At 45.7% G+C, this 21,654-nt stretch overlaps 2 protein-coding genes across 4 annotated transcripts in view; one reads left to right on the top strand and one right to left on the bottom strand.

Annotated features, from left to right (window-relative positions):
- The first annotated feature begins 1,907 nt into the window (after window positions 1-1,907).
- Window positions 1,908-18,285, top strand: SMPD2 (sphingomyelin phosphodiesterase 2). 3 transcript variants are annotated; one of them, XM_084852922.1, is made up of 11 exons: window positions 1,908-2,026; window positions 6,488-6,539; window positions 9,565-9,661; window positions 9,986-10,062; window positions 11,644-11,737; window positions 11,863-11,952; window positions 13,608-13,690; window positions 14,022-14,154; window positions 14,739-14,843; window positions 16,499-16,655; window positions 17,383-18,285. In XM_084852922.1, the coding sequence occupies exons 2-11, from the start codon at window positions 6,490-6,492 to the stop codon at window positions 17,724-17,726; spliced, it is 1,230 nt and encodes a 409-aa protein (XP_084709048.1). In that variant the 5' UTR covers window positions 1,908-2,026; window positions 6,488-6,489; the 3' UTR covers window positions 17,727-18,285. The 3 variants fall into 3 exon arrangements, with proteins under 3 accessions (XP_084709048.1, XP_084709049.1, XP_084709051.1); XM_084852923.1 differs by having other exon boundaries at window positions 6,360-6,539; window positions 17,383-18,284; XM_084852925.1 differs by lacking the exon at window positions 1,908-2,026 and adding an exon at window positions 2,036-2,397 and having other exon boundaries at window positions 6,360-6,539; window positions 17,383-18,284.
- MICAL1 (microtubule associated monooxygenase, calponin and LIM domain containing 1) overlaps window positions 17,864-21,654 on the bottom strand; it is a 60,388-nt gene continuing 56,597 nt past the window's right edge. The window contains exon 24 of the mRNA XM_084852921.1: window positions 17,864-21,280. Within this exon, the coding sequence (XP_084709047.1) occupies window positions 21,105-21,280 (176 nt within the window). The 3' untranslated portion in view covers window positions 17,864-21,104. The remainder of the gene's footprint in view (window positions 21,281-21,654) is intronic.

Here is a 21,654-nt window from a genome sequence, read left to right as displayed (position 1 = left end):
TATGCACCACATTCCCTCCACAGTACTCTTGTCAATAGCTTGAATAGAAAGTGTAATGAATAAATAGTTCTACGTGTAAAATGTTGAATGTGCCAATAAATTGTGTAAACTTTGATTTACAGTTTTCAGTATTTGAAATGCAGTGCCTGAAAACATAGCCAATATTCTTTACAACATCTTAAAAAACAAAAACAAAACTCCAGATGGTGTGTTTAATTTTGGTAAGCTCCAAAAATAGAGTTTGGTATGTTACTGATGAGAGGGGGAGACATGAGTGCACTCACAGGCACAGACATTAATAGCAGGATTTTTCAGGTCTGCAACTACTATTTTAATACACCTGTCCTTTACAGAGGCGCACAAATGTGTTAATCTTTAAGGTGCCATGAGACTCTTCGTTGTTTTTACTGCAACAGACTAACATAGCTACCGCTGGAAATAAATATGTTGTATTACAGCTCTCAAAACTTGTTGCCACCTATCGTTCCCAGCTGAGACTATTCAAATGTATCATTAGTGATGTACAATCTATCCTGGCCAATGACACTTCCCTCTCACAGGCCTTGGATGGTAGGCCTGTACTTGCTTACAGACAGCCACTCAATCTAAAAAAGGATAGTAACCAGCAACAACAGAGCTTGCAACAGAAATACAGACACAGGAACTAGACCCTGTGACAGACCTAGATGCCAAGTTTATCCCTCTATCTACTCTAACAACAGGACCTAATAATGCCATCCACAACATCAGGGGTTCATACATCTGCTCATCATCCAATATGATATATGCCGTCATTTGCCAGCAATGTCCTACTGCATTCTACATAGGAGAAACAGGCCATAATAAATGGATACAAATCTGACATAAAAATGGCAATATCCAGAAACTAGTGGCACACATTTCAGCCTCCCAAGGACACTGACCAGGCTCACATGATCAAGGAGGGAAAATAAGCCACAGCAGCATGCCTGAGCCACCTAATTAGAATAAATTCCCTTGCTGGGGTCAGGTTGTTATGATGTCCGAACCTGGCAAGGGCAGTGACTGGGGGGGGGGGGGTTACACACCACCCTGAAACCAGCCACCCACCCTTGCCAGGTTCGGAGGCTATGACAACCCGTGCCCAGTGAGAGTTGTTATACTAATTAGGCAGCTTGCAACAGGCAGGAGTGGGTGAGAGAAAAGAAGCCACTGTGGCTTATTTTCCCTGTGTGGTCCTGTGAACTCACCCTCTGTGAATGACCTTAAGGTGGCCATATTTGAACAAAGCAATTTCAAAGACAGGCATCAATGTGAAATTGCTGAAGCACAATTCATCAAGAAATTCAACTCTATTTCCTGTGGTTTGAATAAAGACAAAGGTGTGGGTGTTGTTGTTTTTTTATCACACTATGTTTATCAGCTCACCATTGCAATGATGTTTCTGTTAACACCCAACAAGGTTTTGTGAAAGGCAATCACTGTCTGTACTTCTTGCATTTCAGTACCCAACAGTTTATATCTCTCTCCCGTCCCCCCGCCTGACCCCGCATCCATCACATGTATATAGATCTGCCAAGCTGAGATGAACAGTTCATCCATCAGTAAGTAGATAGCGTCCACGAAAGTTCATGCCTGAATAAATGGGTCAGTCTTTAAAGTGCCACAAGACTCCATTTGTTCTTTTAGCTCTCAAAACATAACTGTACCAAAAAGGGGGGGGGGTCGTTGACATGGTGTCACTGCCTGTCGCAAAGGGCTTCGGTACTTGTAGTTCAATTTCAATAACAGCCTCTCCAAGTTTCGACCCTTTTTGTTGTTGTTGGGCCAACAGCGCCACCTTCTGGAACTTGTAGTTCTACAGGCTTAAACTCGGGTTATTGCGTGGGCGAAGGCCTATAAACCCCGGGATGCACCGCGCGCGCCTTGCGGTTAGGCGCTGCTGGCTCTGGACGCCTCTTGCCGGGACGGGACCTCCGCGCAAATCAGGAACGGGAGAGCGTGAGCCTTGGGCTGGCCTGTGTGTCGCCGTGCCGCCTCTTAGCAGGTAGGCGGTGGCTTTCCCGAGGCCACTTCCTCGGACGCATCGAAAAATCGCTTGCTTCCGCCTTTCTCGCCCTCTTTCTCTGTTCCAACCACGTGGAGTAATCGGTTGTCTTTGATTGAATCAATTAATTTGAAATAGTGGATCGATAGATACTCGTTAAAGTGGAGTGCTTGGCGTGCCGCAGAGTCTTTCAGGATCGACTGGGATCGAAGCCCAGAAGACACGTTTAATTATGGTCTCTTCCCATGGAACATCAGCTTAAATCCATTTAATGTTACATGATAGGTCTTTTGAAATCTCTCAGATGAAATGCAGCGCTCAGGGAAAGGAGTATATTAAGTGGAATTGATTGAAGCTGTCACGTTTTATTAGTATGATTTATTATACCTTCCGTTTTCCATAATTTGTTGTAATGTTTTACTATTGCTTAGTTGCTTTGGGATTGTTTTTCAGAAGAAAAAGTGGGATCCAGTGTGATGTGATGGTTAGAGTGTTGGACTGGGACCCGGGAGACCCAGGGTTCAGTCCCCACTCAGCCATGAAGCTCACTAGGAGACTTTGGGCCAGTCACTGACTCTCAGCCTCACCTACCTCACAGGGTTGTTGTATAAAATGGAGAGGAGGTGACCATGTAAACCTACTTGGGTTCCTTGCAAGAGGAAAAAAGGTGGGATATAATTGTAATAAAAATAAAATTTACATTTTTAAATAGTTAAAACTGGCTGACGGGGAGATTGTAAAGAGTGAAGTCAGGGGGAAATGAAATGCAGAAAGTACAGACAGTGATAATTACCTTATTAACAGCGGCCATTCACAAAACAGTTGCTGGACGATAACCCAGACATCCTTTCATCGGTGAGCTGATTTACACATGTAGTATGATTTAAAAAAAAAAAAATACTCGCCTTTGCCCTTGTTCAACCACCAAGAGATAGATTTGAACCTTTTGAAGAATGATAGTTCAGCTGTTTTACATTGCAATTTCTCCTTGAAATTCCTTTGGTCCAGAATGGCCAGTTTAAATGATGGAGCATCCTGGAAGGTTGAAGTGTTCCATCACTGATTTTTAAATATTGCCTTTCCCGATGTCAGGTTTGTGTCCATATATCCTTTAGTGTAGAGACCAGTCTATTTGTCCTATGTAGAACACAGAAGGGCATTGCTGTCAAATCTTGGCCTATGTCAAATCCATGTTGCGGATGACCTTATTTGGTCCTGTAGTAGTAACACTTCATATACCTGATAAAATACACTATAGCCCACAAAAGCATATGCCATAATAAATGTTTTAGTCTGTATGGTGCTACTTGACCATAGATTTGTAAGCTGTGGATGAGAGGAGCAGTCGTGGTATAAGCACATTGAAGATGGGGGTGGGTGGGCGGTGTTACATGTAACTTGAGCCACAGCGCTTGAAGATGTGTGTATAATCTGTTAGGTACCTGCTGAAAGGAAATTCTCAAACTATGGTGTTTTAATGGAAGAGTATTTAACTTTGTGTACAGTACAGTGTGTTCCCCTTAATTAAAATGCTTGTTTCTTATGCAAGGGAGTGTAGAGGCATGTGAGTAGTCCATCCTAGGACAGATCTGGCTATTAGCACAGGAACACCTAGTTTGAAACATTTGTCACGCAAATTGGCCTATATACATACTTACTATATATATACACTTCCTGAGAAAATCGGGTTAGGTGCCTGGCTGACTCACTACCTAGAAATGAGAGACACTGCAGGACTTGTGCAAACACAGGAAAGGCACATTGTGAGAATTTCAGTGTAGTGAGGGTTTTTCACATGAAGAAGCCACAAGGTGTAGTGCCAACCAAAGACAGTTTCTGCGGCAGGGAATGGATGAAGTGTTTTTGGTACAGACTATGCCAAAAATGAGTGTGTGCACATTTTTCAACATGTGGTTGCCCTTTTTTTACCGAGTCTGTGAATTGCTTTAAAACTCATAAATGTTTACTGCCATTGCTGCATGTAAACTTCACAACAGACACAGGCGGTTCACTTCCTTCTATGACTAACTCCACTTGATGGTGGAAACTTCAGAAAATGAAGCCATAGATTCATGGCTATGGCTATGAGTGTCATTGACCAGTGTGAGGCTGAGTGTCATTGACCAGTGTGAGCACATGGTTTGAAGCGCAGACTTGAAAGCACTAGGGAGTGAGTTAGGGAAAGGTAACTGGTTAAAGAACAGAGAGCAGAGGGTAGGGACAAATGGTCAGTACTCACAATGGAGGGATGTCAACAGTGGGGTCTCCCAAGGACCTGTATTGGGATTGGTACTTTCTAACTTGTCTATAAATGATCTGGAGTTAGAGGTGACCAATAAAGTGGCCAAGTTTGTTGACAATGCCGTGGTGGAGGTGTATAAAATTATGCATGGTGTGGAGAAAGTGGATTGAGAGACACTAGGGGGCACCCAACCAAGCTGAATGATGGGAGATCTGAGATAGATAAAAGGAAGTACTTCTTCACATAGTGCATAGTCAATCTATGGAATTCGCTGTCACAGGATGTAGTGATGGCAACCAATTTGGACAGCTTTAAAAAGGGGATTAGTCCAATTCATGGAGCTTAAAGCTGTCAATAGTTACTAATCACGATGGCTATGCATCACCTCTAGGATCAGAGACAGTGGGCTTCTCAATACCAGTTGCTGTGGAACATGAGCAAGAGGATCCTGTTGCTCTCAAGTCCTGCTTGTGGCCATCCCGTGGTCATCTGGTTGGCTACTGTGTGAACAGAATGCTGGACTAGTTAGGCTTTTGATCTGATCCAGCAGGGCTCTTCTTATGCTCTTAGAGTTTGGAGAGCAGTCTCCTGCTTTGCCGTACACGCCTCCTGAATTCTTGGGCAGCGTTTGCTGAGTGTCTTCTGATCTCTACCCAATCAAATACCAAATCCCGATACCTATGGGTAGTGAAAATCATAATGGTTGTGAAGAGTTGTGCTATCTTGGGATTGGGAGGAAAGCTATGGCACACCTAGACAGCATAGTAAGAAGCAGAGACATCACCTTGCCGACAAAGGTCCGTCTAATCAAAGCTATGGTTTTCCCAGTAGTAATGTATGGCTGTGAGAGCTGGACTATAAGGAAGGCTGAGCGCCGAAGAATCGATGCTTTCGAACTGTGGTGCTGGAGAAGACTCTTACGAGTCCCCTGGACTGCAAGGAGGTCAAATCAGTCAGTCCTAAAGGAAATCAACCCTGAGTGCTCATTGGAAGGACAGATACTGAAGCTGAAGCTGAAATATTTTGGCCACCTAATGCGAAGAGAAAACTCTCTGGAAAAGACCCTGATGCTGGGAAAGACTGAAGGCAAAAGGAGAAGGGGACGGCAGAGGATGAGATGGCTAGATAGCATCACCGATGCAATTAATATGAACTTGAGCACACTCCAGGAGAGAGTGCAGGACAGGAAGGCCTGGTGTGCTATGGTCCATGGGGTCACGAAGAGTCGGACACGACTAAACAACTGAACAACAACAACAACGTTGGGATAGATAATTACCTTAGGTTCAGTAACCGATCTAAGACTCTCCAGCATGGTTGAAATCAGATCCTTGAAGGAAATTCAAGAATTGAGACTTGACTTTCTGGGTTGAGTGTCATTGACCGGAGGGCACTTTGCTGCTTGTCTATGGCACTTCCCAAGAAGGGATTGTCAGCAGGCAGGCTTGTGTGGTGCTGAGCTAGAGACAGGATCATGGAATGCCCTATGTGATTTGGACTGGCTGTGTGCAAAGTGTTGAATCTGGGAATGAAATGAAATGTGTTAAAAAAAAAAATGAGTGGGTCAGCCTCCGGTTGGAACCACTCACAGTGTCCTTTTAAAAACAACGATGACCAATCCTGTGATGATTACAACAGTGTAGGCCTTAACCATGAACATTTATTGTCTTTTAAGGGGGAATATGTGTTTATGTTTATTACTGACTGGTGAGACTGAAGTGTTCTGGTGGCGGCGGCAGCAGCAGCAACAGCGCTGTTACTTCTGGAGAGAGAGGTGCTTGCTGTAGTATTGAAAAATGCAAAATATGTGCCTCATTTGACCTGGGAATATCCCTTTAATGCTTTGTAACCCTGCTAAGCTGAAGGTCTTAGCTTTATACCTCCCCCTCCTATCAAGGGCGTCCATGTGCTGCTGCCGGAGGGGTTTAGCTGAGAGAGGCGTCTCCGGCCGTTGCACACAGGCACACAGGCGCCTGGTTGACAGTGCCACCAGCCACCCCACCCGCTTCATTCTTCCTGGCTCGCACCACGGCTAGCACTATAGGTCCTCATTAAGACAGTGCAGTCATAATTCCTGTTCTCCTGGCACAGGGAGAGGGGCCAAGTCTGACAGCTCCTTGGTTGTGGAGAGCTAGAGGCAGAACCTGACAGTGTTTTGAGTTCAGTGGATCCCACTACTGGTACTTTGAACCCACTACTATACTGTCTTGTCCTCACAGTGATGGAGAAGGACCCGGGACTGCAGCTGCGGGTCTTTGACCTCAATTGCTGGTGAGTTGATCCTTCTGCTTTTGTTTGGGGCAGGTGAAGGGAGACTTAGTGTTGATCCGGATGAGTGGGTGGGGAGGGGTCAATATTCTCTGTCAGCAGAGGTTTGGTCGTGTCTTCTTGCCAAGACATTGCTGAGACTTCTGGATTCTGCTTCTTGCTCAGACAGCTTGGGCAAGTATTTCCTTCCTCTGTCGGTTTCCCCCCTTGTAGGGTAGAAACCACGGTGGCATCCATAGCCCAGCAGGTCTATGAAGCTGCTATTTCTTGATATTTTCAGATTCTCATGCTGTTATTTTTATGCTACACAGACAGTCCTGTAAATTTCTCTCTTATTCCTGTTCTGGTTTAGACCATGCAGAGATTTGGCTAAATATGCATTTTTGCACAAATCATGGGATGGAGGTGGGGGCATTGCTTAATATTATGCTACAGTAATGTATGTGCAAAAGAATCTTCAAATTGGACATTCCTGATCTTTCGGGGGAGGTAGCATTAACAGCCTACTGGGAAACTACTACACCAGTTCTGAAAGAGTTGTCTTGGCTGCCAATAAGCTGCTGAATCACGTCCAAGGTGCTTGTGCTGACATATAAAGCCCTACATGGCTTAGGACCTGGGTACCTGATGGAGCACCTTCTCCCATATGTACCTGCCCGGGTATTAAGATCAAGTGGGGATGCCCTCTTGACAGTGCTGCATTTGCCTGGAATTGGATATGTGGCAACCCAAGAGAGGGCATTTTCAATATAGGCACCCCACCTTTGGAACTGCCTCCTCATATACGGTCAGCACTGAGTCTTACAAGCTTTCAGGGCCAACTATAGACCTGATTATTCGCCCAGGGTTTCGAATGAATTTGTTTGGCTGCATTTGTAAACTCTTACTGACCTGTCTTACTGTTCTCCCCTGTTGTGTTGTGTTGTGTTGTGTTGTTGGTCAATGTTATGATTTTATTGTGTTTTCTTAGCTGTACCATGTTTAGGGATTATCTATTTTATTTTTATTTACAGCATTTATACACTGCTCTACTAAACAGATTCTGGAGCGGTGAACAATAAAAGATAACAAGATAAAAACAATAAAACACCATATTAAAAAAATTGTTTTTTAAAACAAGAATATCAATAAAAACCATGGCTGGTCAATCAAGGAAGGCTTATTTAATGAAAATAGGGTAATAATATAATAAATAAGAAATAATACGAGGGTTCGTTTGGGGATGCTGATCCTCTAGGACAACCTTCCCCAACCTAGTGCCCAGGTTCTAAGAGTTGTAGTCCAAAACATCTGCAAGACACCAGGTTAGGGAAGGTTGCTCTAGGATGCTGCCTGTAAGTCTTGTCTGCACAGCATAATCAGCTCTTGGGTCTTTCTGAGTTGAACTCTCCCTTTTAGATTTAGACCAAGCACCGCAAACTGCTTCCCCAGCCCTTCTCCACTTTACTAGCATACCTTATGTAGGCTGAATCATTGCTGTGTTATACTGCAATGCCAAATCAGTTTGTCGGGGAGGTGAATGTTGCAGATTAAGGTGGTAAGAGAGAGGAGACTGGTCAGCTGATGCATGCTGTGTGAACACATGCAACCACTGAGTCCCATTTACCTGTGATTCAGGCTGTGTTCAGATGAACGTTGAAACAGGAGTTAGTGTATTTTTTCACCTTTTGGATGAGCCTAACTTTCCCACTGCAGATCACACACACTTGCTTCCGAATCTAGTGCCAACTTAGACCTTGTATACATATGCAGCAGAATGAGGTGGTAGAGTGAACTGGACCACATCATACTGTGGGATGGGGGAATTCCATGTTTTATTATTGCTTCCCTATGTACTAAACTTCCTACAAATAAAGAAGCCTAGTACATCAAGGATTCTGTTCCAGCCAGTTCCCTTCTGGGCTAGTTTTCTGATTGCATAGCATTTTTTTTAACAAAGGAGAGCATTTAAGACAGAGTGATTTCCCTACCTGGCAGTTTACAGCCCATTCTACGACTTCTTCCATGTCATTACTACCTTATTCTGCTGTATGTATAGACCAGGCTTTAGTCTCTCCACTCCATGCTTCAATCTGTCTGCCATTTTCTCTCATTTTTTAAAAAGTGTTGCTTGTACATCTGTGTGTTTAAAAGTTCATTTGGTACCTTTATTTTTTTTAGAGGGTCTAGGGAGGAACCAATAATTGCTTCTAAAGTTGGGAAATTGCTCCAGGGATGGCGGAGGCTTCTTGGTAACAACATGGGCACTGGCCAGTCATCGCTGTGTACAGCAAACTGGTAGACCCCTGTTCCCTTGAGATGGTACCTCCCTTGATCCTGGAGGGAATTTGATACATCTGAACAGAACACTGTGAATGCATTTCCACAGCAAACCTGCTCCTGTTTTTAGGTACATTTGCAGGCATTCTCAGTCCTGAGCAGGCAAAAAACTGATTAGGAGAACCAGTTATCAAATACAAGTTTGTATTCTCTCTGTGCTCTCCATCTGATAAGAGTGTTCATATTTTTGGCTTTGGCTGCTTAAGTTTTTTTTAATCTAATCTCAACACACTCACCCATCCCCACCTTCTCTGAAACAGGCCAAATAATTTTGCCTCTCTGAATCTCACGTTTGATGGTTTTGCTCAGCCCGCAAGCAAGGCCAATTTGTGCTGTGTTCACACAGTGCCTCCAGCCATATTGATGTGTCACAAAGGCAAACTAGTCCTAAGGTTAAATGCATCCATGCATTCCCCATGTGTATGTTTTTAAAAATGCAAATAGCAGCTGGGGTGAATGGGTGGAGAAGCTAATAATGACTGGGATTGCAACAGACTGGGAGTTTAACCCTTCCTCCTGTACTGCGGTTTCAGACTAAAAATGCTCTGCTTTGCATTGCATGGGATGCTCCTGTTGGTGCCAAGATTGGCCCTCAATATGATGCTTCTTTACCTCCTTCATATAATGTAGGGCTAGAAATGCCATAAGCAGTGATCCTGTGTGGAAGCTGCAGTTTCGCTCAGTTCCTTTCCCTTCCCACCCCTTCCAGGGCCATTCTCTATCTGAGTAAATTGCGGCAGGAGCGCATTGAACTGATTGGTGACGTCCTCAGCAAGGAGAGATTTGATCTGGTGCTCTTGCAGGAGGTGAGCACTCAAGCCTTCTTCAGTAAATCTTGTTAGGCTTCAGACTGGAGTTCAGATCCCAGCTCAGCTGTCGACATACTGCATATCTATGGGCCAATCGCTCGCTTCCTCTCATTGTAGAGCAGGGCAACAGTGGCCTGCCTCACTGGGCTGTTGTGAGGTTGTAAAACACTATGCACAATTACAGTGCTATTAAAGCACGATTAATAAGGGAGTCTTACCAGGGGGATTAGTCTAGGCATGGAGGCCTTGGTCCCCAGATCAGCTTGCCACTTCTGTTCTTTGGTTTGCAGTCACTGTCATCATAGCGTCTCTGTTTTCCAGGTGTGGAGTGAGAAAGATTATTGGAAGCTGAAAAAGAAACTGTGTGCCCGCTACCCTTCGTCCCACTATTTCAGAAGGTGAGGAGGAGTTTAGGCAGCCACTCGACCGTGGGCGGTTGGGAAAACCACTGTCATTTTTGTTCGTTGCATGCTCGTAAGCGGACAAGTAGGTTAAGGTTCCTTGGTCATGGAAAGTGTTAAGTCTGGATCAGAAGATTCCTTCTTAGAAGTTCCTCCGTTCATTGCCCTCAAACCGTGCCGCTTGTGTGGGAGCCTTACCTGTACAGTAATTGCCCTTTGCTCTTTCACTATCTTTGTTGCTGTAGTAATATTGGTCTACCAGGTATGGCAGGTTGACTTAACAGCCTGCAAATATGCTTTTAGAGGGTGTGTCCCTACACACTTTTACTGGGACCCATCATATTCCCTGGTCCTGTGAGCGGGGCAGATGAGCTTGGAGGTACAAGTAGTGACTGAGGGTGTAGGTCTCACTTATGAGCAGATGCAGCAGGGTGCTGAGGCAGTTTGCATCAGAGCGAGAGGGGACGGTTGAGTTTCCGCTTCCACTTTGAGCCCTACTCTCCTTTCACTAGCTAGATCCCCAGCTCTGATACAGCAGATAGCAAGCGGGCGTGGTGAAAGTTACACATTGCATCCCTTAAATGAGGAATGTACAGCACAGGGCAACTCCTAATACCATGCGGGTTCTGGCACATGGATCGTGGAAGTGTTCCTGTTGGCCTGTAGAACAGATCCCACAATTCAATTGCACATAGTGGGTTGTAAGACATACAACTGAGGATGCATGAGTTTGATGTGTGTCAGTACATACCTGATGTAAAACCAGGCTGCAGATGTTCGTCTGTGGGGATCATGGCTTGGGGCATCTGGAAGTTTAAGAACATTTTGTGAGGTTAGTGAGTAGTAAGCCCAGGGGTGGGTAACCTGCTGCCCTCCAGATGTTTTGGACTACAGCTCCCACAAGCCCCAGCCAACATGGCCAGTGCTCAGGGGTTCTGGGAGTTGTAGTCCAAAACACCTGGAGGGCACCAGGTTGCTGCCCCCTTGTTAACAGCTGGTGGAGTCTTCTAGTTCTATACCTCCCCTTGTTTTTAAGATGCATCTTGTAGAGGCCACTGGATCGTAGACAGTTACCAAACATTCTGCTTCACACTTTGACAGCCTTTTGGCACTACTTCATAAACCACTCTTCCTCAACCTGATGTTTTGGACCACAACCACTATTGTCCTTAATAACTGGCTATGTTGGTTGGGGCTAATGGGAGTTGTAGTCCAAAACACCTGGCAGCTGCCATATTGGGTGGAATAACCTGTTCCTAAGATCACATTTTGGTGGACACCTGTCCTTTGACTTCAGTGTGCAGTTGCACAGGTCACTGGTGAGGCAGCAGCTCATTCCACCTTTTAATGTCTAGTGGTGTCACAAGACCTCCAGTCCCTTCTTAGAACCAGGAATAATTCCAGAAGATCCTGGCTGCTAGCCCTTTTCTGGGGGTATACTCCAGGAAGCTCAGTTGATAGCTTCCAGGGGTGGGTGGAAGTGGACTGGTGACATACATAGCAAGGGGAGTGAAGGCTTCTGGGGGGAGTGCCCACCGACTCTCTGTGATGACTGTGGTGTCTGTGTCTGTTTCATAGTGGGGTGATTGGCAGCGGGCTCTGCGTCTTCTCCAGACATCAAATCCTGGACACTTTTCGGTACCAGTACTCTGTGAATGGCTACCCTTACATGGTGAGTGGGCAACACCTTGCTTAGGGAAGGGACCAGGAGCAGCACCCTTTGGTCATGATGATTTCACTGGGGACCAGCGTTGCCTTTGTGTCTTGTACACTCTCTCCTCCCTCTCCCTCTCACAGTTACAGCATGGAGACTGGTTTTCTGGCAAATCAGTGGGGCTCGTAGTGCTAAAGATCCAAGGGATTATTTTCAACGTCTATGTGACGCATGTGAGTATTTTTACTTGGAGGTGGGGGTGTTGTTCATTTAAAATGTTATGAGTGACTTCTTCAGCCCTGCTGCCAAAAAATATTAGTGTTCAGGGCAAGGTACAAAGATAGATTGTGGAGCAGGGTGTCTAGCTGTGAAGAGTGTTCCATGGGGAATGCAAGACAATGCTTTCCACCTTTTGAGATTGCTGAATGAATCCAGTGACTACTGAATGCTGGCCCTTTCCTATTAGACTGCACAGGCTCTTGCACAAGTGTGCGGGCTGTTTTTACAACCAATTTGCCATCAGGGGGTGTACATGAGAGCCGAGGCTTTTTAGGTTCTTTAGTGATACCTTCTCAAGAAAAAAAGGAAATCTTTTTGTGCTCTCTCTGTCTGTCTGTCTGTCTCTCTCTCTCTCTCTCTCTCACACACACACACACACACACACACACACACGTGCATCATTAGTAGCTGCTGTTTGTTCTCATTCTCACTGGAACGGATATGTCTTGTCTGGCTGGGTCACAATAAACGCGGGCCAGATTGGGTAGCTGAACAGAAGCTGCTGGCTAAACGGGAACCACTCAGGCCTTGTGTCTCAAGTGGCCGCCTCTAGAGGCTGCGAATCCAGTCCCAATGGTGCATAAACTCGTTTCTGTTTGTGGAAATTGCTAGCTTTGAAGAGGAATAGACAGCCAGTAAAATGAAATGCATCAGAGAAACCATTATGGTAAATCGCCTTATAATTATAACCAGTATAATTTCACAGACTCGGTAGTAAATAGGAAGTTCAGCCCCATGTGATTTACTTAAGCTGAAAAGCTGCACTTGGAAATATTTTGGGGGTTGAATTACACAGTCAGAAGATATTATTATCCCAGGGTACTTGTTGGGAGATAACAACCTCTGACTACATGAACAAGGAACTTTCAGCTATGCATCGTGGCTACATTTGGAAGTAATGTTAAACTATGGCTTAACGTTGCATGAACAAACCTCATTTGCACTCCCCTCTCCTCCAGTATGGCTGCAAGGAGCAGATAGAAGCTTTTTGCTTCCATTTTCAACTAACTGCAGTTACTCATTACTTGCAGCTATGTGGACAAACTGGTTAGTTTTAACTATGGTTTAGGGAAGCAAGCCAACTTCAAACTGTGGAATGCAATCCTGGCTTGTTTCTCTAAACCGTAGTGAAGGTGAACTGCAGTTCTAGGTTTGGACATAACAAAAAACAGTAGTTAATTGAAAACAGAAGCAAAGGCTTCTGATCTCCTCATGGTCACGTTGGAAGAACGAAGGGGACAGAGGGGAATGCACAAGCTGGCTAATGCCAGTAATGCTAAACCATAGTTTAGTGTTGCGTCCAGCCAGATGGCTCTCTTGGCTGACAATCTTGATCATTCATAGGACCCTGTGTGTGTCTGGAACTGGGAACTCCCACCACCTACCAAAGACGTCTTGTATTGTTTCTCTCTTTTTATCTCAAGATGCTCAGGGGGAAGCCACTCAAGGGTTCTTGGATCTTTTTGCCTTGTTTTTCTTGATTTGAACTTGAAAAGGCCCCCAGATCAGTTTTTTAAAAAACCAACTGAGGTGAGCACAGAGTTGCCCCATGGTTTCATGTGTATTATACATGTGTGAATTTCATGTGTGCCTTCTCCTCCCTTCCCAGCTCCATGCAGAGTACTGCAGGGAGAAAGATACTTACCTGCCCCATCGAGTAGTTCAGGCCTGGGAACTCGGCCAGTTTATACAGTAAGTAACAGTGGGAGACTCCAAATGAGAATTATGATCAGGTTTGTGCTGCAGTGGCCCCTTGGCCCCGTGCAAGGCCCCTTGTCTTTTGTTCCATAGCCAGATCCTTCCTTGGCAATAGTAGAGAGCTCTGGGTTGGAACAAGTTCAGTTCGGCTCAGCACATGCCAGCCCTTCCAGTGGGGGAGGGATGGCGAGGGGAAATGGGATGCAGGTATAGCCATGTATGGAAGAATTGCAGTCTTCTTCTCTTTCACCGGGGGAAATGTATCCCGACCATCATGGGGTCTGTTTGCTCCCTCCCATTCGGTGACACTGTCCCATCTTCCTAGGCATACGTCAAAAGGGGCTGATGTGGTGCTCCTTGGTGGGGATCTGAACATGCATCCAGAAGACGTTGGCATTCGGCTTTTGCGAGGTTGGGCAGGGCTGCAGGACTCCTTCATTGCTGCGGAGAGGGTTGAGGTGAGTGCCTGGTTGCCATCTTCTGAAATGGTCAAGGAAGGAGGGGCGTGTTCTCTGTCTCAGGGTGTCTCTTTCTCCTTCAATAAAACTGAGTTGACAACTTATTCTTTCATTCATTCGAAGTATTTTTATCCTGCTCCTCAGCCCCAAAAGGCTCCCAGAGCAGCTTATATATAATCAATTGAGCAAGGCTGTCCTCGCCTGCAGGCTTACAATCTAAGAAGACAGGACACACAACGAAAAGGAATGGGGAGGGGAGGGGGGGATTGATTCTTTTAGCAGGTCTGGTGGAATGTCCCTCATCTCAGCCTGCTGGAAGTTCCTGAGGACCTCCACATAAGAAGGTTGCCCTTGGGACCTAGAAACTGTGACCTTTCCTTGACTCAGCCAAGAGCATGGCATCCTTACCATGGCTCATGTGATGTGCTTCATGTGGCTATCTCTTTTGACCTTCCTGCAAGCTCTGATTCCCTGCAGCCTCCACCAGGCCCAGCTGCTGGCTTCTTCCACAAGACAGTCTGCTGCAGGTGCTCTGAATCTTTTGTTTGAACTGAAGAGAATTCAGACTCTGGTCTTCTTCTCAGGGCTGTGAGGATGGCTCAACTCTGGTGCCAGCCAACTGCTTCACAAGCAAGAAGGGGCTGCGGTGTTATCCCCAGGGGATTCGTATTGACTACATTCTTTACAAGGTATGTGCAAGTTCGAGGCATAGAAAACAGAGACTGGGCTAAGTAGTATACAGAGATCAGGAAGCAGTTGAACAATAATGGCTCCCTGATCTAGGTCAGACACTAACCACTGAACAAGTTTGCCTTTCTCAATATTCTCAGCTTAAAATAGAGAGGTGGAATAGTTTTCTTTCGCTGTTGGTGACTTCTTTATATACATTTGTCTCCAAAACTATGTCCTGTCTGGTTGGCCATATCCCCAGGCGAACCATCTGTTGGCCCCCATTTACTTGGTTTCCTGTTGTGTTAGGTACATTTTTTCCTACAGCTGCTCTCAAGGGAGCAGCTTTTCAAGTTATGAAGATGAGGCTTAAGGCTTTAGTGCTGAAATGTGCAAAGCAATAAGCACTTTTTTTACAAGAACATGCTGAATTTTTGAGATAGATTAGCTTGGACTACTGGATCCCCTCCCATCTTCCTGAACTCTGACTGCGTGGACAGCTCTTGGACCACAGCTGTCGCACCAAAATCACAGGCATATCCTAAGGGGGGGAAGGCAGTGTGTCTAAAACTCCCTAAGAGTTGATGGCTGGAATAAAGAGAAAACTCTGTCAGAAGTCCTTATCACACCTTAAGCTCAGTTAGCTCTTCTTCTTTTTAACACACAGGGCCAAGGAGCCCTACAAGAACTTTGTGTTACTGCCACTAGGTAAGGCCAAGCTGGGAGGGGGCGGGGGAATTATGGCCCCTCCCCTTGAGGGAGCAACTGATATCGCTGGACTCTGCCTACTGCTTGGGGAGGAGCTGCCTCTCAAAGAGTGTGGAATGTTCTCCATGGTCAAGGGAGAATGAGCGTTGCCTGTTCCATCTTGCCCTTCCTGTGGGAGGGAAGCTACAATTGTGGCTAATTTCTTACTTTGAATTTGGAATTTGTGAGTAGCATCATTAGGGAGAAATCGGAAGAAAATAGTAAAGATGGCCAAAGGTCAAGTCATTGAGAAAAGAAGAAAGGGACTGGGCATATTTGTTTAGCCGCAAGGAAACAAGATTAAAGGAGAGCTTGAAAATTATCTTCGGTGTGCATTAAAATCTTGCCACAAAGCTGATGGCAAGAAAGCTGCAGGCATGGTGCAATGGATTTTAAATTGAAAGAGTTGAGTTAAAGGAACTAGCCATGGGAGCCAGTTGCCTGAATGTGTTGTAGAATCACATTCCTTGGAAATACATATTTACATGGACAGATAAGCACATGATAGAACACATCTGGATATAGTGAAGTTTTTCTTAGTACAGAGCAGCCTTCCCCAGCCTGGTGTCCTGCAGATATGTATGTATGTATGTATGTATTTAATTGTACCCTGCCTTTCTACCAAAAATGGCACTCAAGGTGGCTGTATTGGGACTACAGCTCCCATAATCCCTAGCCATGACCTTTGGCCTGGAGGGCACCAGGTTCGGAAGGCTGGTATAGAAGATCAGTTCAGTTGACCATTTAGGATCCTTCCAGCTACTTCTATTCTTCAAAAGGGACTCCAGTAAGGAGGTAATGTTGCTCCCCTCCTCTTCACTTGTAGTCCACAACCTAACCCTGGAATTTCTGGGAGCATTTTGCTTTATTCACACATACACACAACTAATGAGTAACTCACCATTCTGCCTGACTTCCCTTCTTGTAGGGTTTGTCTCAGTATGAAGTAAGATGCAACCGTCATGAGACTACCACTGGAACCGCTCCCAACAAGGACCTTCCTTACTCTGACCATGAAGCTGTCATGGCCTCACTGTGTGTGGATACAAGACAATCGGACAAAGGTCTAAACCATCCCACAGTTGGTGAGTGCCCAAGTTTCATTGATCTGGAACAAGAGGAGTAGAAGTGGGTATCTAGACTCGATGCCTGTGTCATGGGGGGGCGGGGCTTCCCATCCCCAATCCTTAACCTAGGAACTCCTTTAAAGCGTGTTTGCCAGTCTGTTAGCCTCCTCATAGAGAGGAGTATGGCCTCTGGGGTAGTTATATGGCTCCTTCCTCCTGCCTAGTCAAGGAAGCCAAGATCTTTTTGGCTAAAACAGCCTGTCTTCCTAGTCCAGGGGTGCAGAACCTCTTTCAGCCTAAGGGCTGAATTCCATTTCAGAGAGGCTCTCTGAGGGGTGCGGGGGGCATTCCAGTGACAGGCAGGGCTGAAAGCGAAAAGGGTGGCCAAAAATACCAACATATTTTTAGCTGAAAGGTCTTCCTGCGAGGAGCTAAGCCTTAGGAGAGGTATTTCAACCATTAAGAATGGGGGGGGGGGAGTGCACAAAGGTCGGGAAACCACCAAATGATCAGTGGTTGGGGGAACGGGTGTGGCAAGGGAAAGGTGGCAGGGCCTTCTGGGGAAGTCCAGAAGGCCGCATTGCCCCCTTGAGGGCTGCATTTGCCCTTCGGGCCTGAGGTTCTGCACCCCTTCCCTAGTCCCCATGTTGGCTAGACCCAGATGAGTATCATTAGTGGCCTGGCTGGCATTGCTACACGTTTGTGGTTGAGCTCCATCATCTTCTCTCCATTGTTTTTTTTTTAGAGCCAGTACTGGTGGACATCCTGAACGAAGCCCGGATGGAGGTGCAGGTGGGGCTGCATTCAGCGGAGCGCCAGCGGTACTCATGTGGCCGGATGGCCATCCTGGCTGTGCTTCTGCTGCTCATGCAAGGAGCCATGGGCCTCAGTTCCATGTTCGGTGGAGCCCTACAGCCACCCTTCCCCAAGTTCTCCTTCTCTCTGCTTGGTCTGCTGGCCGTGTTGGTGTTGCTCATCTCAGCCATACTGTACCTCTTCCACTCCATTGAAGTGAAGGTGCTGCAGGGGACGCAAGAGCAAATGCGGCTGGGGCTGCAGACACTCCAGGACAAGCTCCGCTCCCGATGAAGCGTTTTTGTTGCTGGAGCCATGATAGGGACCAAGAGACTTTTGCTGAAAATGGGAGCAGCAAGCCCCTCTCTTGCTAGGTTCTGAGGATTAACTGTTTTAAGTGCGTGATAATAATTAGCATTTGAGACTGTAAAGCTGGATTTTAGATTTATTTTTTTAGCTGGGTTTTAGGTCAGTAAAGCTTTCTATGGACAGTTCTACCCTTCTGCTGAAAAAATTATGGCATAAGGACAATTGTACGGAAGGGAATTTTGAAATTAGTTGAATTACATATCGCTCCGTTATACCTGTTGGAAACCAGCTTTTTAAAATAAAATAAAATAGCTACACTGCTCTAATAGTGTAAAAAGCAGACTGGCTCAGTTAAATTGGTTCTTTAAACAGTGGTATTTAATTATAATATTTTTATACCACCTAATATATTAAAATCCCTAAGCGGTTCACAATAACTGTGTATTGTATCAAGCAGACGAGTTAAAATATACAGCATCAATAGTTACACACAGCAACATTTTTGGAGTTTAGTACAGCTAGAATAAATCTGTCTTCAGCTTTATCAAAGCAGAAAGTAGCATTTGTTGATGGAATCCTGTTCTTGACAGGTTAATCATGTACATAGCCCTTTAATGTACAAAACTCTTTTGTCACCATCATACTTTTCCTTGCAGCACCCTTGCAAAGTGGTTCCCATTTCAGCGAGGGGGGAACTGATGCTGAAGACTTGGCCCAGGCCAGCCAACAAGTCTCAAGCTGAAGCATCTTTTGAATAACTTTATATGAAATTGCCTTGTAACAGGTAAAAACCATTGACCCAGGTAGTCCAAGCGCTGCCTCCATGGAGCGGCAACCGTTCTCCAGGGTCTCAGGCAAAGGGATCTTTCCCAACCCTCTTGGCCAAGATCCTTCAACAAGAGATACCAGGGATTGAGCCTGGGCCCTGCATGCACAATATGTTCCATGCTACTGAGCCGTCACATGTTCATGCATTGCTGACTCTTGGCACTGTATGCTACACAACTAAGCTTCAGGGTACAGTGCTTGGTAGCCTGCTGTGCAGTTGTGAATCTTCTTATATAGCATTGTAAATATTCTTGTGGAGAAAAGAGTCCCCACCGCAAATCCTACTGCCTCTAGAACAGGAATTGGCAGCCTTTGGGGCTGAGTGTCACCCTTTTTGCTCCTTACCGTGAAACATACTGAAGCTGCATACTGAGTCAGATCCTTGGTCCATCTAGCCCAGTACTATCCATACTGATCAGCAGCAGCTCTCCGGGGATTTCAGGCAGGATCTTTTTCTAGCTCTACCTGGAAATGCTGGGGATTGAGTCTTGGACCTTCCGCATGCAAAGCAGGAGCTCTACCACTGAGATACCACCCTTCCCCTACAACATCTTGGAGTGAGAGATGGATACCTGTGTGTGTATGAATGAGAGGGGGAATGTGATACTTGGCCTAGTTCTCTTTTTTTCTTGTGGAGTGTGGGGGAGATGAGAGTGTACCAGAAAGGAGGGGCCTTCCTTCCTCCACACTGCCTCCAAGATGTCCCATTGGCAAAAGTAGTTGTTAGCCAGTGTGCCAAAGTGTGGTATTTTTAAGTGGATAGTTATGGTACCCATAACTTGACCATAGTTCCATTAAGAACACTGTGAGAAGCAGCATACAAAAACTCTTACCTTGTCTGCACACAGGCCTCTAAAAACATTTAGGCAATCACGCCCTGCCTGGAAAAACATATTTGATGCACATAAGCTTGGCAGATAAATGCCTATCCTGTTCTTCTTATTAAGCTTATCCTGCTCTTGCGAGCAGCTTAAATATGGCTCCCAGGCTGTCTTCCATCCAGGCCCCTTACAGGGTCAGACCTGGTCGCCTTTAGCAGAAGGACTGCATCATGTCCTTTCAAGGCCATTTTCATTTTGTTTCAAAGAGGCGGCCACGCATTTGAGAAGCCACCACAGACACAAAAAAATTCAGAAAAGCCTCTGTTGTGAAATAATCATGGATGAGAAAAGATGGAATAGCACTTCTTGTTCCATCCATGCATCTTTAATGAAATGGGGGAAACAGCCTCTAAAAAGGACAGTGGCTTACTCCAATCCAGATGCAACTACCTCCTAATCAGAACAGAAAGTCCTCTATTCTCACCCAAAGAGAAGCCTGATTAGTTAGTGATGTAATACTAACATCAGTTCTCTCAAGGCCTTTCTGCAGGAGCAGTTTTTCCTATGAAGTAAATGCTCTATTGCTGTGTTTTCGCTTAAGGCAGTGCTTCTGTTGCAGGGACATATTCAAACCACCCCTATGTGGCTTTATAGTTGGGAAGTATAGCGTCTAGTAGAATTGTTACTTATTTGAAGAATGGGCACAGACACCTACTTGGCTATCTGTTGTGATGGGAACTCATCCTTCTCCCATGCCTGTGCCCTCTTTAATTTGGGGGGAGTCTATCCCCAACCATGCTCACCCAGCCAGCAAGTCTCCCCCAGCAATACCCTGTTATTTCAAAAACCTTTGGTTTAACTGTATATATTCTTTTGGAGTTTCTACCCTTCCCCCATCTCTCGCTAGTTTGAAGTTGGGAGGGGTAGGCAAGCTGCAGTACTTCCACAGCAAGGCTCCCCCAAAGCTACCCTCCTCAAAGGAATATTGCACTGTGGTTGTTTGGAGAGGGGCTTGGACAAAGGGAAAAAGGCCACTGAAAACTATTCTACTGCCCACTTACACAACACAGCCCCTACTACCTTCTCCAGAGGAATAGGATTACTGCAGTCCTTAACAAGCAGCAGCAAATATGGCAGCCCCCTGCAGTGGCATGAAAGAGAAGCTGCCCCGCTGAGCACGGCCCTGGACCATAGTGAGGCATGCAGACACTTCTACATACTGTAGCCAGAGAATGTACAATGTCCTTCCCACATACTAACATTTCTACATTGTTATTTGTCCTCCAAATGCCTCGTTAAGCTGTTTACACTCTTCAGACACATTGCAATTGGCAAAAATTAAAATAATTATATTTGCTATCTTCCTACTCCTTAAAACACTCATAGCTCTGTAGCTGGAGCGCCATCAAGGTCAGGCTTCTCCTCAAGCACCAACCTGCAGGGGGAAACTGCATAAGCCCCAGCTCCAGGGCATGGGCCTTCCCAAGGTAACCTGCGCTGGTAAATTGGCAGAAACGTCTGACGCTGCTCACAGTGCACAGTTGTCACTGCAGTGTTAGTCTGAGCAGCATCCGTCTGGTCCTTCCCAATCTGGCAGGTAAGATGTTGCTGGGCTGTCTTAGATCTTTGTTAAAGAGCAGCTTCCCCCCCTGTGCAGATCTGTGCTAAAATGTAACTTCTGGACAAAGACCATGTCCTCTGGTCTCGGCAGGCTTCAGTCCAGCCAAGTGAACTCTTCTAGAGATTCCCCCATCGGAGCATACTCAGAGAGCTCACTGAGACGCTTCTTCTCTTGCATCTCGATTAGGGCACTGCGCTGATTCACAACCTGCAGTAGCTGAGACAGGATCTTCTTCTCTGCTAGCTGGTGCTCAAGGGTTTTTGAAGGCTCTGTTAAAAACACACATACCTCAAAGTGAGTCACTGTCATGGTACTGAACTACTCTGTGAAGAGTTGGAATCCCACAACATCTGGAGAGCCACTGCTGTGATGGAAGCAAGTTCTCTGTTTAATGTCAGTGTTTGAATATCTTCTATTACTCCGCCAGAGTTAAGTGAGATCGAGCAAGGACAGTTTGTCTCTAAAATGGCCTTGCCAGAATTATACACTCCCATTCTGAATGAATCCAAACTACCTAAGCTCTGTCACTCCTGTGGGTTTAGAAACATCATTCCCCATACGCATGGGAGAATGACAAAATCTACCCTGTTAACAACAGATCATGAGAACAAAGGAACTGGTTAGATGTTTCAGGATAATTAAT

Source organism: Heloderma suspectum, chromosome 4 (genome assembly GCF_057233095.1).
Source record: "Heloderma suspectum isolate Gila_16-S chromosome 4, 16-S_ref, whole genome shotgun sequence".
Classification (NCBI taxonomy): Eukaryota; Metazoa; Chordata; class Lepidosauria; order Squamata; family Helodermatidae; genus Heloderma; species Heloderma suspectum.
The sequence above is the reverse complement of the archived record's forward strand: the minus strand, read 5'-3'. Positions and strand labels throughout refer to the sequence as shown.